The sequence below is a fragment of the Dipodomys spectabilis genome, unplaced genomic scaffold (assembly GCF_019054845.1).
Source record: "Dipodomys spectabilis isolate Male_0828 unplaced genomic scaffold, ASM1905484v1 ptg000053l, whole genome shotgun sequence".
Lineage (NCBI taxonomy): Eukaryota > Metazoa > Chordata > Mammalia > Rodentia > Heteromyidae > Dipodomys > Dipodomys spectabilis.
Window position 1 is genome coordinate 4,156,352 of NW_024870730.1, and position 17,291 is coordinate 4,173,642.

At 42.2% G+C, this 17,291-nt stretch overlaps 1 protein-coding gene and 1 long non-coding RNA gene across 2 annotated transcripts in view; both read left to right on the plus strand.

Annotated features, from left to right (window-relative positions):
• The first annotated feature begins 789 nt into the window (after positions 1–789).
• Positions 790–1,715, plus strand: LOC122107801. Its single transcript, XR_006147414.1, has 2 exons — positions 790–1,391; positions 1,625–1,715. It is a non-coding gene; the product is annotated as an uncharacterized LOC122107801 (long non-coding RNA).
• A 9,862-nt stretch (positions 1,716–11,577) lies between these two features.
• The window catches only part of Faxc (failed axon connections homolog, metaxin like GST domain containing), a 39,650-nt gene continuing 33,936 nt past the window's right edge, over positions 11,578–17,291 (plus strand). Inside the window, exon 1 of the mRNA XM_042679625.1 lies at positions 11,578–12,093. Coding sequence (XP_042535559.1) covers positions 11,828–12,093 — 266 coding nt within the window. The 5' untranslated portion in view covers positions 11,578–11,827. The remainder of the gene's footprint in view (positions 12,094–17,291) is intronic.

Sequence of the window (17,291 nt, forward strand, 5' to 3'; positions counted from 1 at the left end):
AGTTTTATCAAGATATTGTGTGATCTAGGAGTTTACATTCTTTAGCTTTTAGTTTACAAGTAAAATCTGCATATTTCATTTCATCTTATACATTACATATTTCCCCACATACATTTACATGAATATGTTTTGTTATTTATTTTAACTTAATATGGAATCTTTTTTGTTTCTTGTTAATTCAATAGTACTCTTGCCTGATAAAAACCAATTAGCATTTTCTATTACTTACACTTGGGAAGATAACATGTATTATTTTTCTTTACATCTTATTTTGTTGGAAAACAAATGGGTTATTAACTATGTCCTGGGTTTAGATTCAGACCTTAAAATAAACTTGTGACTCCCTCCCAGGAAGAACTAATATTCATGTCTTAAAGCCATCTCCATTGCATTCTTTCCCCTCCCCTCTGCTACCTTATATTTATTACTATCCAGGATGTTTGTAACATTTTAGTACCCTTACCTTTCTGTTAGAAAACTGCTTTAAGCATGTGAGGGTGAGGCAAGAGGATCACAGGTTCAAGGCCATGCTGGGATACATAGATGTTTGAGGCTACCGTGCGACCCATAGCAAAAAGTAAAAGGAGGCAGGGTGCCAGTGGCTCACGCCTCTAATCCTAGCTACTCAGCAGGCTGAGATCCGAGGATCACGGTTCAGAGCCAGCCTGGGCAGGAAAGTCTGTGAGACTCTTAGCTCTAATTAATCACCAGAAAACCAGAAGTGGTGCTATGGCTAAAGTGGTAAAGTGCTGAAGAGCTGAAGGACAGCGCCCAGGCCTAGAGTTCAAGCCCACGACTGATCCCCCACCCCCAAAAAGAAGGAAAGGGAAGGAGTTAGTTGAGATGTAAGATCTGCATCATATCTATATTTTTTAGTGTAATATCTAGCACATACAACCATTATAAATTAAGTGTTGAATAAATAGCTTCCTTATTAGATCCAACTCAAAAATCATGCACACCCATAAAACAAGAGAATGGTATAGGAATCCACAACTGATTCTCACATTTTAGATACCTTTATTCCTTTTTAGCCTATCCTCACGTTTTGTTTTTTTTTTTTTTTTGTGGTGCCAGTGCTAGCACTTGAACTCAGTGCATAGCCACTGGCCCTGAGCTTTTTTGCCCAAGACTGGTACCCTCACTTGAGTGAGCCCTAACACCACCACTAACTTTTTGGTTTCCTGCACAGGCTGACTTTAAACTTTGATCTTCAGATCTCAGCCTCCTGAGTAGCAAGGATTACAGGTATGAGCCACCAGTGCTCTTCCTTGAACTATTATTCAGTCACTCATATGGAAAATTTTAAATAATTATATTGTCTACAGTGAAATATTGACTGATTCAGGCAAGGATCATCAATGAAAGTTAAAATTAATATAAAAGTTTAGGTGGCTCACGCCTGTAATCCTAGCTACTCAGGAGGCTGAGATCTGAGGATCACGGTTCAAAGCCAGCCCGGGCAGGAGAGACCATGAGACTCTTATCTCCAATAAACCACCAGAAAACCGGAAGTGGTGCTGTAGCTCAAGTGGTAAAGCGGTCGCCTTGAGCTGAAGAGCTGAGGGACAGCGCCCAGGCCCAGAGTTCAAGCCCCACAACCGACAAAAAAAAAAAAGTTTAGGTGAAGCCAGGCTTTATAACCCTTCTATTACTAAAACAACTGTAGTACTAATTATAACAATAAAATACTTTAAAGATCTTGAATATCCATACACAGTTTTCACTGTCATATTAATGATAAATCAAAGAAAAACATGCAGTTAAAATATTACACATTAAAAAAATTGTTATGACTGTAATCCTAGCTACTCAGGAGGTTGAGATCTGAACATCATGGTTCAAAAGCAATCCCAGGCAGGAAAGTCTGTGAGATTCTTATCTCCAATTAAGCAGCAAAGCCAGAAGTAGAGCTGTGGCTCAAGTGGTAGAGCACTAGCCTTGAGTACAAAGGCTCAGGGACAATGGCTAAGCCCTGAATTCAAGCTCCAGAACTGGCAAAAAAAAAAAAAAAAATCTTAGTTAATCAAAAAAGATAAATATTTTGGACACTTTTTTTTTTTTTTTTGCCACTCTCTAGGGCTTGAACTCGGGGCCTGGACACTGTCCCTTAGCTGCTTTTGCTCAAAGCTAACACTCTACCACTTGAGCCACAGTGCCACTTCTGGCTTTTTCTGTTATGTAGTACTGAGGAATCAAACCCAGGGTTTTATGAAGGCTAGGCAAGCATTTTACCACTAAGCCACATTCTGAGCCCAATTTTGGACACTTTTCAATACCCTCTTTTAAAATTGTTACTATAAGGATAATATACAGAGGGATTACTGTTTTATACTTCAGGTAATGAGCACATTTCTTTTTGAGCAGTGTCATCCCTTCCCAGTTTTTCCCCCCTGTCCCCACCTACAAGTTGTATAGTTCACTGCTGTACCTTTATCCCTCTATTACTGTGCCTTCCATTACCCCTTCAAAGACAAATGAATAAAAAAGACAAAAATAAAAGGAAAAAATCCTCTTGTTTCCATTTCCTGGAGTTCATTTCAATAAGCATTATTTTATATGATCAGAGGAAAAGAGGCATTGTGCCTTTGGGTTCCTCCCCTAAAGTCCTGAAAAATCACCACATTGCAGTAATTTATTTACCTTTTGCCAGTCCTGGGGCTTGAACTCAGGGCCTGGTTTTTGTCCCTGGGCCTCTTTGTGCTCAAGGCTCTACCACTTGAGCCACAGCACCACTTCTGTTTTTTCTGATTATGTGGTACTGAGAAACTTTTTAAAACCCAGGGCTTCATGCATGCTAGGCAAACACCCTACCACTAAGCCACATGTTCCAGTATTTTAGATCTAGCTTCTGCATATGAGAAAAAAATGCACCATTTGTTTCTCTGAGCTTGGTTTGCCTCACTTAACACGATTTCTTCTAGGTCCATCCATTTCCCTGCAACTGATATAATATCCTTTCTAATGGTTGCATAAAATTCCATTGTGTATAGATACCACAGTCTTTGGATCCACTCATTCTATTGTAGGACATCTGGGCTGTTTCTGTAACTTGGCTATTGTGAATAGTGCAGCAATGAACATGGCTGTACAGGTGTCTTTATCATATCCTGGCTCATGATGTTCCGGGTAAATGCCCAAGAGTGGTATGGCGGGGTCATAGGGAAGATTCCTGTTTCATTTTTTGAGGAACCTTCAAGTTGCTGTCCACTGTGGTTGTACTAGTTTACATTCCCATCAATAGTGAAATAGGGTACCTTTTTCCCCACATCCCCACCAGCCATTTGTTGTTTGAATCCATGATGTTGGCCAATCTAACTGGCGTGAGATGGAATCTCAGAGTAGTTGTGATTTGCATTTCCTTTTCAAGGATTTTGAGGATTTCCTCATGTTTTTCTTTGCCATTTTATGTCTTTTGGGAAGGCTTTCCTTAGCTCCTTTGCCCATTTAGTGATTGGTTTATTAGCTTTGGGAAAGGTTAATTTCTTGAGCTCCTTGTATATTTTGGATTTAGGCCTTTGTTGGATGTATTGCTGGCAAAGATCTTCTCTTAGTCTATTGGCTGTCTTTCTAGTTTATGTCTTTTGCTGTGCAGAAACTTTTATTTATTTATTTTTTCATATGCAGAAAATTTTAATTTGGATGTAATCCCATTTGTCAAGTTCCATCCTATCTGCTATGTCCCTGAGACTTTTCAAAAAGTTTCTGCCTTTGCCTATGTTCTTGTGTTTCTTCTATTCCTTCTTGCAGTAATTTCAAAGTTTCAGGTCTGATGTTGAAGTCTTCAGTCACTTTGAGTTGATATTAGTTAATGATGACAAACATGGATCTACTTTTAGTTTTCTGAATATGGATTTTGTGTTTTCCCACCACCAATTATTGAAGAAACTGTCTGTTTTCACTGCATATATTTGGCTCCCTTATCAAATATCAGATAACTAAATATATGATTTTATTTCTGGGTCTTCTAATCTGATCCACTGATCTTCAGGTCTATTTTTTTGTGCTAATACCAAGCTGTTTTTGTAGTTGAGCTTGAGGTCTGGGATTGTGATACCAGCATTGCTTTTTTTTTTTTTTTTTAACTAAAATTGCTTTGGCTATTTGAGGTGTTTTGTTGTTCTATATGAATTTTTGGATTATTTTCTCTACCTTGGTAAAGACCTTCATTTGGATATTAATAGGGATTGCATTAAATTTGTGGATTATTTTTGGCAGTATGGATGTTTTCACAATATTTCACCTATTCATGAACATGGAAGGTCTTTTCATTTCCTGATGTCAACTTTGATTTCTTCTAATTTTTATAACTTCACTATAAAGGTCTTTTGCTCCTTGGTTAGGTTAATTCCCAGATTTTTTTGAAGCTTGTGCAGAATTCTTTTCCTGATTTCTCTCTCTGATTGTACATTGTTGGTATCCAGAAAGACTGCTGATTTTTGTCAGTTAATTTTGCATCCTGCTAACTTTGCCAAAACTATTAGTCAGCTCTAGGAGCTTGGGGACAGAATCTTTTGGGTCCTTTAGCTATAAGATCATGTTATCTACAAATAGGGATAGTTTGACTTCTTTCCCTATGTGAATCCCTATTCTGTCTTTGTTTTGCCTTACTATCCTGGCCAGGAATCCAAAACTGTATTGAAGAGGAGTAGAGAGAACAGACATCCTTGCCTTATTCCTGATTTTAGAGAAAATGGTTTTAGTGTTTTGACATTTAGTATGATATTGGCTGTTGACAGCCATATTGACAGATATAGCCTTTATTAAGTGAGATAAATACTCATTTTAAAATTATTTATTGTTATTTTAAAGGTGATTCACAGAGGAGTTACAGTCAAGTAAAGAGTACATTTCTTTTTTGACAGTGTCACCCCTTCCCTTACTCCCAGTTTTTCCCTCCCATTCCTACCAAGTTGTATAGTTCATTTTCAATATAATGTCTAGCGGGTACTAGTGCTGTATTTGTCCAACCTTTGTTCCTCCATTTCTGTGCCTCCATACTCTTTCAAAGACAGATAAATGAATAAATAAGACAAAAAGTAAACAAAAATAGCAACAAAGAAAAAAACACCTTGTTTCTATATCCTGGAGTTCATTTGATAAATATTATTTTACATGATTGGAGGAACATAGGCATTGAGACTTCGTGTTCCTCTCCTAAGTATATCCTCCTTTGGTTTCACTGTGTGACTGTTGAGTCCTATGTAGTTTATCATGTCCCAGTGTGTTATATCTATCTTTCACATATGAGAAAAAATATGTGCTGTGTAATCTCTCTGAGCTTGGCTTACCTCGCTTAACATGATTTCTTCTAGGTCCATCTATTGCCCTGAAAATAATTTAATATTCTTTCTAATGGCTGCATAAAATTCCATTGTGTATAGGGACCACATTTTTTGGATTCACTCATCTATTGTAGGGGTTCTGGGCAGTTTCCCTGAGTTAGCTATTGTGAATAGTGTAGCAATGAACATGGATGTGCAAATGTCTTTATGGTATCCTGGCTTGTGATGTTCTGGGTAGATGTCCATAAATACTCCTTTTCAATGTGTGTTAGGTACTCTCAAAGGAGCATTTGTGTTACTACTGACTTGGAATGAACACACCATTGAGCAGCATTAAGGAGTGATTTTGAAACCACTTGAAACCATGTACAAGTTCAAATCATACTTACTGGAAATAATTTTTATACTTAGACTGGTGTGGTGTCCACAGTCATAACACATCATTATAGGCTACAGAAATGGTTGAATATCAAAAAATAACATGTAAATAAAAATGGAAAGACTAAATGAAAGTGTTGGAGTAACCAACACATAATTGCTTTTATTAACTTACAATGTAACTCCTTTTGAAGGGAGCCTCTTAATTGGCTATTACTAATGGGATACAGATGATACAAATCCTTTCTGTCAAAACCATCCTGACACTGACTGTTTTCATGAAAATCAAGCAAAAGAATCTGTGATGAGTACAACAAACCTCTTGTATTTCCATGAGAAAAGGATTCAACTCATATAAAGAACCACTGTCTAAGAGACAAAAACACCATTTGGACCCAAAGAAAAAGATATGTTTTCAAGACAGTGTGGTAGCAAAGTTGAGAATGGAGGCATGGAATTTCAAGATTAAATATGGATTTGAACTAGACTTGAGTCCTTGTTTCTCTTTTGCAGGGCAGAACCACACAGGTGTAGGACTCACATCTCCTAAGACTGGTTTTTTCCTGACTAAAAAGCAGGCCCAGTCTTTGAGATCCATAGACAGCTCTAAGGTTCTGGAAACCCTTGATATAGGTAACAAAAGTGTACTGAGAATATCCTTTAACTTTCAAGAATTCCTGACTGGAGAAACATTAAAAATTACTCCTGTAAAATTCTGCCTTGGAGCCAATGCTAGTGGCTCATACCTGTAATCCTAGCTACCCAAGAGGCTGAGATGTGAGGATCATGATTTGAAACAAGCCCAAGCAGGAAAGTTCATTAGATTCTTATCTCTAATTTGGCACAAAAAAGCTGGAAAGGGAATCTGTGGCTGAAGTGGTAGAGCATTAGCCTTAAGCAAACAAACTCAAGCACAGTGTCCTGGCCCTAAGTTCAAGCCTCGGGACCATACACACACACACACACACACACACACACACACACACACACACACAATTCTGCATTGGGAAACTGTAGTCCTTATATGACAAGGATATGACAGGGAAATAAAAATATAATTAATCTTATTGTTTTTCTATATGTTGTATAAAAGTCAATATGAAGCCATTATAATTTGGAAAAGGAAAAAAAACTGGGGCAGGATTTAAATGAGCTCTTTTTGGAGTATTATTTTGAAAAGGATTGGGAAGTCATCCTAGAGTTGTGTCTAGATTTAGTTTGGTCAGAATGGAATGGTAGAGGCGAGTCTGAATTCATAAGCAGATTTCTTTTTTTTTTTTTTTTTTGGCTTTTTCTGATTAGTTATTTTATTTTATTATTTTTATTGTAAAGATACTATACAGAGGGTTACAGTTACATGAGTAAGGTAATGAGTACATTTCCTATTGCGTATTGTTACCCCCTCCATTGTTTTCCCCCTACTATCCCTTCCCTCCCTACCTTCCCTGAGGTTCTTTTTTTTTTTAATTGTGATTAAGTGATCACATAATTTCCCAAATTTCACAGTATTGTGGAATAATGATGCTCATTTAAAGTCACAAGCTCATTCTAACTTTCCTGGAGCAAATTGTCTATCATGGTCTATAACATATAATGGTGTACCACATATATACCATACATGTGATCAGCAGCATGGGGATCTTTAGTAGTGGTCCTGTTAATTTTGTCGTATCACCTAACATTTTGGATTTAACATCCACTTATCAGGGAGACCATGTACCGTTTGTCTCTTTGCTATTGGCTTACCTCGCTCAACATGATTTCTTCTAGCTCCATCCATTTCCCTGCAAATGCCATTATTTTGTCATTTCTAATGGCTGCATAATATTCCATTGTGTATAGATACCACAATTTTTGGATCCATTCATCTGTGGTGGGGCATCTGGGTTGTTTCCATATCCTGGCTATTGTGAACAGTGCTGCAATAAACATGGAGGTGCACGTGTCCTTGTATATTGGTTCCTGTTGTTCAGGGTAGATGCCTAGAAGTGGTATGACTGGTTTGTAAGGGAGGTCAATCTTTAGCTTTCTAAGGACCCTCCAGACTGCTTTCCAAAGTGGTTGTATAAGTGTACATTCCCACCAGCAGTGTAATAGGGTTCCTCTTTCTCCACATCCCCTCCAGCATTTGTCGTTGGCTGATTTGTGGATGTGGGACATTCTGACTGGGGTAAGGTGGTATCTCAGGGTTGTCTTTATTTCATAAGCAGATTTCTTATATGTTTATAGTATTTCAGCTCAGAAGAAAGCATTGCTATCATTAAATAGAAATAGAACATCGATAGGAAGATGAGAGAATTATGGATGGAAGAATGGATGGTTGAATGGTGGATGCAAGATTGAGATCCTGAGCAGCAGTGTAAACCAAGAGCCAAGAGGAACTACTTCTGTGAAGCCGGACATGTAAGCAGCTTGGCTCTTGTCCCTGTCTAACAACACCAAGACCACTCAGTAACAAGGCCTTTGGGTGCCTGCTTGAAGATACACAGAACTGGCAGTTTCAAACCTAGAGTACTCCCTGAGAGCCAATGATACAGGGTGAAACTAACTTTTGGAGACAGATCTCTCTGTGTTCTGTAGATGACACCTTTGTCTGACATCAATCAATTCAAGGCCAGGACCCTGGCACTCCAGGAACCTGTTGGAGCAGATAGTCATTCTATTCCTGTAGGCTGATAAGACTCATGGATAGTATAATTGTTCAACATGGAGACACTCCCTAACGACTCCTTCTTGGATTTTCTTCCCAAGAGCCTATCTTGAATGTGTCCTTCCTGACTCTACCTACCACTGCTGGTCAATTACCTACCGTCTTTATCAGGCCTGATTCAGGATATACCAACCTCCCTTCCTCCTCAAGTCTTCATCAACTTCTCTCCACTTCTCACCTTAATTGAATCCTGCCTGTCCTATGAGAATGATTTCACTTGTCATTTTGAGAGGAACTTTTAAATTCTATGAAATTCAAGGGAGGAAGATTAGATTAGATCTTTTGTGCTCCCTGTCACTATTCTTGGATACAAGTTTCTGCTTCTTCAGTCCTGAAGTCCAACTTTCCCATCAAATCCTTGTTTACTGAAAATCTTCTCTTCTGGCCACTTCTCTTATTCACAGGGTCTTATCCCTCTCCTTCTTAACCCTTCGCAAGTTCCTGAAAAACTGCAGTGGATGGTGTTTGTGGATGGCGCCTGTCCTGCCAAATCAGCAGTAGCACCTTATTTCTCTAGGCTTGTGCCTTCATAGGTAGACCTGACAAAAACATTGCCCTTGATCAAGCTTCAGTCAGGCTTATGGAAGAGATCCTCTCAACTAAGTTAGTGTAGCTGGAATTCTCTATTCTCCATATTTGAAAGAATGAGTCAAATTTCCTTTTCCTCGTTACTCAAGTTTTACCTAATCACCCAGCTCTGCCCTCAGCTAGATTCCTTGCAGTGGTTCCCCATAGTCTAGATCCCTTCTCAGAGTCATTTTATATCCTCTGAACCTCCTCCTTAGTGTTGCTCCTTGGCTGTACATCTTTGTTCTTCTTTGTGATTGGAACTGAGCTGAACCTTTTTCAATCTTTTTACTGTAGAGACCCATTCCATTACAGTAGTCCCTTGAATAAGGCCTTCCTTACTCCTTTAGTGCATATGAGAGTTAGGTTTTCTTTAACACGCTTCAGCACTTATGGTCACCTTACAGCATTCAAGTCTTATCTATTGATTGATTGATTGATACCGGCCTATTGGCCACTCAGTAGATAGGCCCGTACTCTATCATTTAGGCCATTGCCCCACTTTTGCTTTTTAGTAGTTAATGAGAGATAAGGTTACTTAATCAGCCTGCCTGGGCTGGCTTCAATCTGCAATCCTCAGATCTCAGCCTCCTGAGTAGCTAGCTAGTATTTATAGTCGTGAGCCACAGGAGCTCAGCAGAAGGTTCACTTATAACTACACACACTTGGTCTTTGGGATGTCCACCTTTCCAGGTGATAACTGGGGAACCCCTGAATGCTGGGCTTGGACAGCAGCCTTGCTAATCATGTACTACACCTCCACATTGTATTAGAACCACTTGTCCTAAGGAGCTAATATCCTTGGAGGAATCTCTTTCATCCCAATTGGCTATCCAGGGAAGCCAGGAGGATTCTTTTTTTAATTTTATTGTGAAAATACCATACAGAGGGGTTACAATTACAGGGGTAAGATAATGAGTACATTTCTTATCAAGCATTGTTGCCTCCTCCTTTGTTTCCCCTTCCCATCCCTTCCCATCTCCCCCATCCTCCCTGCCCCCCCTTACCTCCTCTCCAAAGTTGTAAAGGTCATTTTTCAACATAATGATTTGTACATCTCATTGTTGCAATGGGTCCACCTGTATCCCTATTTAAACGATTTCTTTTTTCCCTTCCCCTCCACAAATTATACCAACATCAAACACAGTGAAAGCAGGGGTTATACTGTGGGGGAGGGACATACAAAGCAGCAAGAAATCATCTTATAAATATGTTAGAAACAATTGCATGAAAGCAAAAACATTTGAATACTTATCTTGGGGTTCATTTCACCTAACATCGACTTATCTGACCTTTTCTGCTTCTCAGACATATACTAGTTATTGCAAATAAGGGAAACCATGGGACCTATGTTTCTTTGCGCCTGGCTTACTTCAATTAATATAATTTTTTCCAAGTCTTTCCATTTCCTAACAAATGGGGCAATGCCATTCTTTCGGATGGAGGCACAGAATTCCATTGTGTATATATACCACATTTTCTTGATCCTTTCATCTACTGAGGGGCATCTGGGCTGGTTCTATATCTTAGCTATGATACATAATGCTGCAATTAACATAGTTGTGCTGGTAGCTTTAGTGTGGTCTTGTTTGTGATCATTTGGGTAAATGCTCAAAAATGGGATTGCTGGGTCATAGGGGAACTCTATGTGGAGTCTTTTGAGGAACCTGCCAGGAGGATTCTTGTATTCATCTTTCCACCTAAAGGATCATGAACACCTGTGTCTTTGTTCTCCCCCCCCCCCCCATTTCCTCTAAGATACAAGTATCTACACTCTTGCTAGAATTTGTGTGTACATCACAAACTTCTATGGTGTACGGTCCTGTTGTTTGTACTTAGGAACTAAAAACAGAAAAACAAAACGAAGTTAGGATGGGAAACCACAGTTGGTTGGTTGGTGGATTTTCTGCACCCAAAAGAAGGTGGGGGGGGGGGGAGGGCGAAGGGATGGGTCCCACAAAACCTGTATCACTGAGCTCCTCTATAATGGTTCCAAAGACCCCCAAAGCGGGGTCTGCCAGGGGGAGTATTTCTCAACTAGAGTCCTATCTGTTATTTGTCGAACATCTCTCTGTGAGCCCCCTGCCCAAACCTGGGTAACTTTAATGCCCTAAGTGTGAGTGTGTGAGTGTGTGTGTGTGAGTGTGTGTGTGTGTTAAAGATGTACCCATGCCCAGCGTTTTCCCCAGCATGTCCAGATAATCTGATTCCCGGCCTCAATCCGGGCCCTCCCGCCCAGCCCCCGCCGGGTGGCGTTTGTGCCCGCAGCTCCGCGCGGTCCCAGGTGAGTCCCGCGCGCTCCCCGCTCGCGCTCCGGCCTGCGGGAGGGGCTGGCGCGAAGGCGGGGGACAGGCCGGGGAGCGGCGGGGACCGCGATCCGCACCCCGACTGCAGCTCGCACGCCGTGGAACCGCATTTCCAGCCTCCTCCGCAGTCCCGGAGCCTGGGCGTGCCTCCTGGAGGCGCCCAGCCCGCCCGGCGTGCCCCGGCTCCGCCGCTCCGGCCCGGGCCTCCGCCTGCCCGTTCGCAGAGATGCGGGGCGGGGGCAGGGTGCGGGGTAGGTGACTTTATCCCGCCTCTGTTTCCCTGCCCCGGGGAGCAATGACATCACGCGGCCTTCTCCTGGATCCAACACAAAGAGCGGCTTGGAGAGGCCGCTGCTGGGGGAGCCGGCGGCCGCTGCTGCCTCCCAGGGCCGAGGGGCCTCGCCGGCCGCGCCAGCCGCCCGTGGCCTGCGCCCTTCTTCTTCCTCTTCCTCCTCCTCCTCCTCCGCCGCCGCCGCCCGCGCCCTCCGCGCGCCGCTGAGCCCGCGCCGGGCCGCCGGGCCCCTGGCTTCCCATGCGGGCGGCGCGGGCCTGGGAGGGGCGCCCGGAGCCAGCCGCGCAGCATGCACTGGGGGGTTGGCTTTGCTTCGTCCAGGCCGTGCGTGGTGGATCTGAGCTGGAACCAGAGTGTCTCCTTCTTCGGCTGGTGGGCCGGGTCCGAGGAGCCCTTCTCTTTTTATGGGGACATCATCGCTTTCCCTTTGCAGGATTACGGTGGGATCATGGCAGGGCTGGGCTCCGATCCCTGGTGGAAGAAAACCCTTTACTTGACTGGGGGAGCTTTGCTGGCCGCAGCTGCGTATCTGCTCCACGAACTGCTGGTCATTAGGTGAGCCGGAGGAGAGAGGGGCGCAGAGAGGGGCACCTGGCCTGGGCAGGGCGGGCGCGGGGGCGGGGGGTTCCCAGCCCCTCCACCACGCGCCCCCGCGCCCGAGCGTCCGGCTCTCGGCGTGGACACCTGGCCGCGAGGGGCTGTGAGAGTGGATGGGCGAATCAAACTGCCACCCAGAGGGAAAAAGACATTTGTCTTTCGCCCAGTTGGTGCCGAAAAGCAACGGGTCACACTAGTCGTTAGCTTGAGGACTGGTGTGACAAATGCCCTTAAGGAGATCACAAGTGCGATCAATGCATTTGGAACAATAGAATTGGGCTCTGCAGAAATGCTAGGGTAGGTACACTTTTATGAGATGCCTTATTGGTTGATAGGTAACAATGCTAGAATATTAACTAGCAACCTCCTCTATCTCTCCCTAAATGCGGAAAAGCTCTGGAAACCTGCAGGTCCCCACGACTAAGGGTTAGTGGTGTACAGTTTTGATGCAGCCTTAACTTGCTTCTCTGCTAGCGAAGATGAAGCACCATCTTCTGGCTTCGATGTTATTGTTATGGGATCCAGGGTCTGGAGGAACACATGGGCGTGTTTGACACAACACGGAATCTCCCGAAGCTGTAAACACTGGCTTCCGTTGCAGCAGAGATGTTTACAGGATTGGTTTGGAAATTCCACACTCTGGAGACCCCTGCTGTGGGCCCGACCAGCCCCATAAGAGATCTTTATTGGAGTAGTGGGACAGCACAGGGTTGGGACACAGTCTTTAGCTAATTGGTACTTGAATGTATGAGTAAAATCTCTGTGTTTGGGTGAAGATCATTGGAAGTAAGCAGTTTTTTGTTTTTTATAGCTTGAGATATCCCTCCTGGCCAATATTTTTTGAGGGAGAAATAGCCCCGCACTGTCTTTTTCTGGGAGTGGGGAGTGAGGGGGCATCCTGCAGTAGAGGTTAACAAAGACAATGGCAAGTGACCCTTCAAGGGCCTGCAGGGATTTCAGGAGGGCATTGGGACAGCCTTCCTCTGTCTTGAATATTTCCTGTGTCTGAGAGAAATCCTTTAGATCTGGGAAAATGTGTGACTTTCAAACCAGTTACCAACAGTAGAAGATTGAGGAGTTTATGTATATATGTGTGTATATATACACATATACATATGTATATTTAACTCTGATTTTGCTTAGTGCAAAATTAGAAAAATTTCAGAGAATTATCTTCCCAGATGATTCCATATTTGTATCTACTGTAGCATTCAATTTAAGTTAAACTTCAAGCCATAGAGAGAGTTAAAACCTTTGTGCAGTATTTTAAAGGGTAACCAACTGTTTCCCAATTATATACCAATCTGGATCCTTTGAACATTGTGAACCATGCATCTTCTCAGCTTTTCTCCAGTTTGAGGAGGGAGTGAAGTTCACAGGGCTGAGTCTATAACATGGCTTTGATGACCTTGCAGAAATAGCAGAGTGCTCAGAGACCACTTTCAAGTGGGTCAGAGGTGTGGACCCAGACATTAGCTAGTCCTGTGTCCATGGCTAGCTCCTCCACTGACAGGATCACAGCCCCAGCAAAAGATACCTATGTGGGTTAAGGAGTTTTAAATCTTAAACTCTAGTATAATAGACAACAGAGAAGGGCTGCCATTTTTGAGAACTTAGTAGGGATCCTGATTTGAATGTGGGATGGCACTTCTAATAACTGTGATTTTTGAGATTTGATCTCCATTTTATAAATAAAGAAATCGAAGGTTAAGCAACTTGCCAAAGATCACAAAGGAAGAAGAGCAGGATCTAGATACAAGTGTGAGAATGTGTGTGTGTGTGTGCGCGCGCAAAAATGGAACCTGGCTTTTAGAAAGTGTCCATCTGGAAATGTTTTGGTGAGGGAAGAGGAAGAGAAATGTGCCGAAATGGGGCATTTCCCAGAGAAGGCAGGTCCGTGGCAGAGGCTCAACATTCTGTCTGCTTCTATGGATAGAGGAATTGGGAAATGGGGAGGGTCAACACCGATTTCAGGAGTTACCAGGTAGAAACTTCCATGTAAGGTGAAATCCAAGTTTCAATTGTCTGTATAGTTTAGGCCAAAAAAAAAGTCTGAAATATGTTTGATGAAAATTGTGATTAAAACCATGCTATCAGCCAGGTGCCAATGGCTCATGCCTTTGATCCTAGCTACTCAGGATGCTGAGATCTGAGTATGGTAGTTTGAAGCCAGCCAGGACAGGAAAGTCTGTGAGACTCTTAATCTCTAGCCACCAAAATAGGAACTGGAACTGTGACAGAAGTGGTAGAGAGCTAGTTTTGAACACAAAAGCTAAACAACAGCACCAAGGCTGTGAGTTCAAGCCCCTAGATGTGCACATGTACTTACACATCCACACATGCTTTCTTACACATATCCACACTGACTGTGTTCATGGCGGCTGAAAACTCTTCCCCACCCTGAATTCTGTTACAAAACTTAACCTTTATCTAGAACTATGTTTTTAGAGTGAAAAAGTTGACAGGTGAGAATTATTTAGGAAGTCAAATTAGTCATTATAACCTAAACAGAAATATTTACTTGCATTGATATTTTGAGTTTCATCCATTTTTTTTCACCTCCAGATGAAAAATAGAAATATTGTCTAGACCCTGTGTTTTCCCTGAGAAGAGATGATGTGGCAGCTATGTTAAATTTAACTGGGCATTTGGAATTTGATTGTGCATTGTATAACCAAGCAATGACTCCATTACCGGTAGCTTAGTTGTACTTTTGGCACTCCAGCTCAGCCTGTCTGGGAAAACTTACTTTGTGAGTCAAGTGGCCCCTGAGTACAAAAGCCCCTGGTCTTCAAAAGCTAACACCTGACTCCTCAGCCAGGCATAGAAGGCCTAGTCCTCTGTGACCACCTGGGCCAGGGGAGAAGGAGCTAGACCCCTACTAAAATAGCTAGTTGTTACTCTACAGGCTCTATCCTATTCAAACCTCATTATAAGTCATTTTATACACTGAAACTGTACAGGAACTAAACTGAGAGAGTTCTGGCTTACCTGGGTTTGAATCCAGATTCTGCTTTTAACCAACCATGTCCCTTGGATATGACCATAAGCTCTTGATCCCTTAGGTTTCGTATCTATAAAATAAGGATAATTACTATTACCCTTCCTCATAGGGCTGATTTAATTTGTTACCACATGTAAAGCACTTTGTTCTAAGTGGTGGTCATTTAGTGAGCCTTCAATAAAGGTTAACCATCACTAACACTCAATAGCTCTAGTGGTCTGAGTCAAACTGGCTGTATGAAAAAAATTAATTGAGGAGTTGCCTATTTTGGGTGTCTTTGAAGTGCTTAAGAGCTTCGGAGCTAGAGTTAATACAGACTTGAAGTTACATTGGCATTCTTTGGTCAAGGTATTTAACTCTGCTGAGATTTAGTTACCTTGTCTCCCCATAAAATGTAAGACTGGTATGATTTCTTAAACTATAACACTATCCACAATATTATGGAGTTAGTATGTATGGTATATCATATGCATGAATCACTGACATGGTTGCCATATGATGAATATCCATTTCTCACTATGTATTCTTTAGTTTTTTTTTTTGTGGTGCTAGGATTTGAACTCAAGGATTTGAACTCATTTGCACTTTCTAGCCAGGCACTCCAGCACTTGAGCCCATTCTTACTATTATGTACAATTAAATGTTAATCAAAGAGTGAAATTATTTTGTCTAGTAGGACATTTGTTTTATAGTTTATCTCCTTCCTTTAGTTCTCAAAATTCTACCTTACCAATTTACATGGAAATACTACTTCGTGATACGAGCTATTTTACTGGACAAAATTGTGAAGTCTACAGTTCATGCTCTCTATGAACATAGTCTAAGTGTGTGCTTTTTTTTTTGGTCGTGGGGGGCTTGAACTCATGTCCTGGGTGCTGTTTCTGAGCTCAAGGCTAGTGCTCTATCACTTTGAGCCACAGCTTCCACGTCCAGTTTTTGAGTGGTTCATTAGAGATAAGAACCTCATGGGGACTTTCCTGCCCTGAGTGGCTTCGAACCCTGATCCTCAGATCTCAGCCTCCTGAGTAGCTAGGATTACAGGCATGAGCCACTGGAGCTTGGCTCCCACACATTTCATCTAAAGGGAATAATGTTGTTTCATAGCAAATATTGCCAGAAAAACACCAGTATTTTCAGAGTGAGTCCTTCTGAGCTTAAGTTGGCTCAACCCATGGGTAGCAAATTTGTTGAGGAGAATTTATAGGACAAGGTGGGGATTCTACAGTGAGTGAGAGTTTATGGGATGATGATCGAGAGCTTGTCCTTGCTTGGGTGGAATTAAATGTAGAATGAAACCTTTCCTTGGGGAAGAACCAAAAATTTAGGAAGGGGCAATGGGAAGAGTGCAGTTTATGTGATTAGAAAATGCTGGGTAAAGTGAGACGGAAAATGGGAAATACCCCTGAGGGGTGGTATATGAGTGGGCCGTGGAATGAGGACATTTTGTAACTTAAGGGGAGAAGACCCTCTCTCTTTGAATGGGCATATCTCACTATTCTTACTCAGTATTTGGCAGCTCACTAAATGTTTACAGATGTAATTTCTTATTCAATCATGCTGTCATCAGTATAGAATTGGTATTGGCCTCATTCTCCAGGTGGAAGGAGAGAGAGAGCTGAGAGGTGGCCAGGGGGTAATGGGCTTATGCTTCATCCCCAAAGTTTCCAGACTTGGACCCAATGTTATTTCTATGTGGTGGCCATTGAAAAACTATCTAGGGAAGTCCTCACCACAAAGTGGCCAAAGGAAAAGATGGATGTGTGGCTTAGACTGAAGAAAGGAGAAAACCAGGATTATTAAGATAGATGTTCAATGGCCAAAGTGGGTGCCTTATGAAAAGAAGGAGGGAGGGAAGAAAAAAGAAATAGAGAGAGGGAGGCAGAGGTGGAGGGGTGGGGGAGGAGAAAGAGAGGCGGGGAGGAGAAGAAGTTCATTTTAGCTCCATTTAGAAGCCAGCTACCACAATATCACAGGTAATGGGCCAAATGAGAGCAAGACAGCTTAGAAGAGGGAACAGAATGTTGAATATGATTCCCTGTAGACTGGGTCATGGCACAATTGGTCTGCACCGTTACTCTCTTAATGATGGAGAGATTTTCATTTAGTCTAAGAGCCAAGAACATAGGGGCAGAAAGGCTGGTTTAGTCTAGGT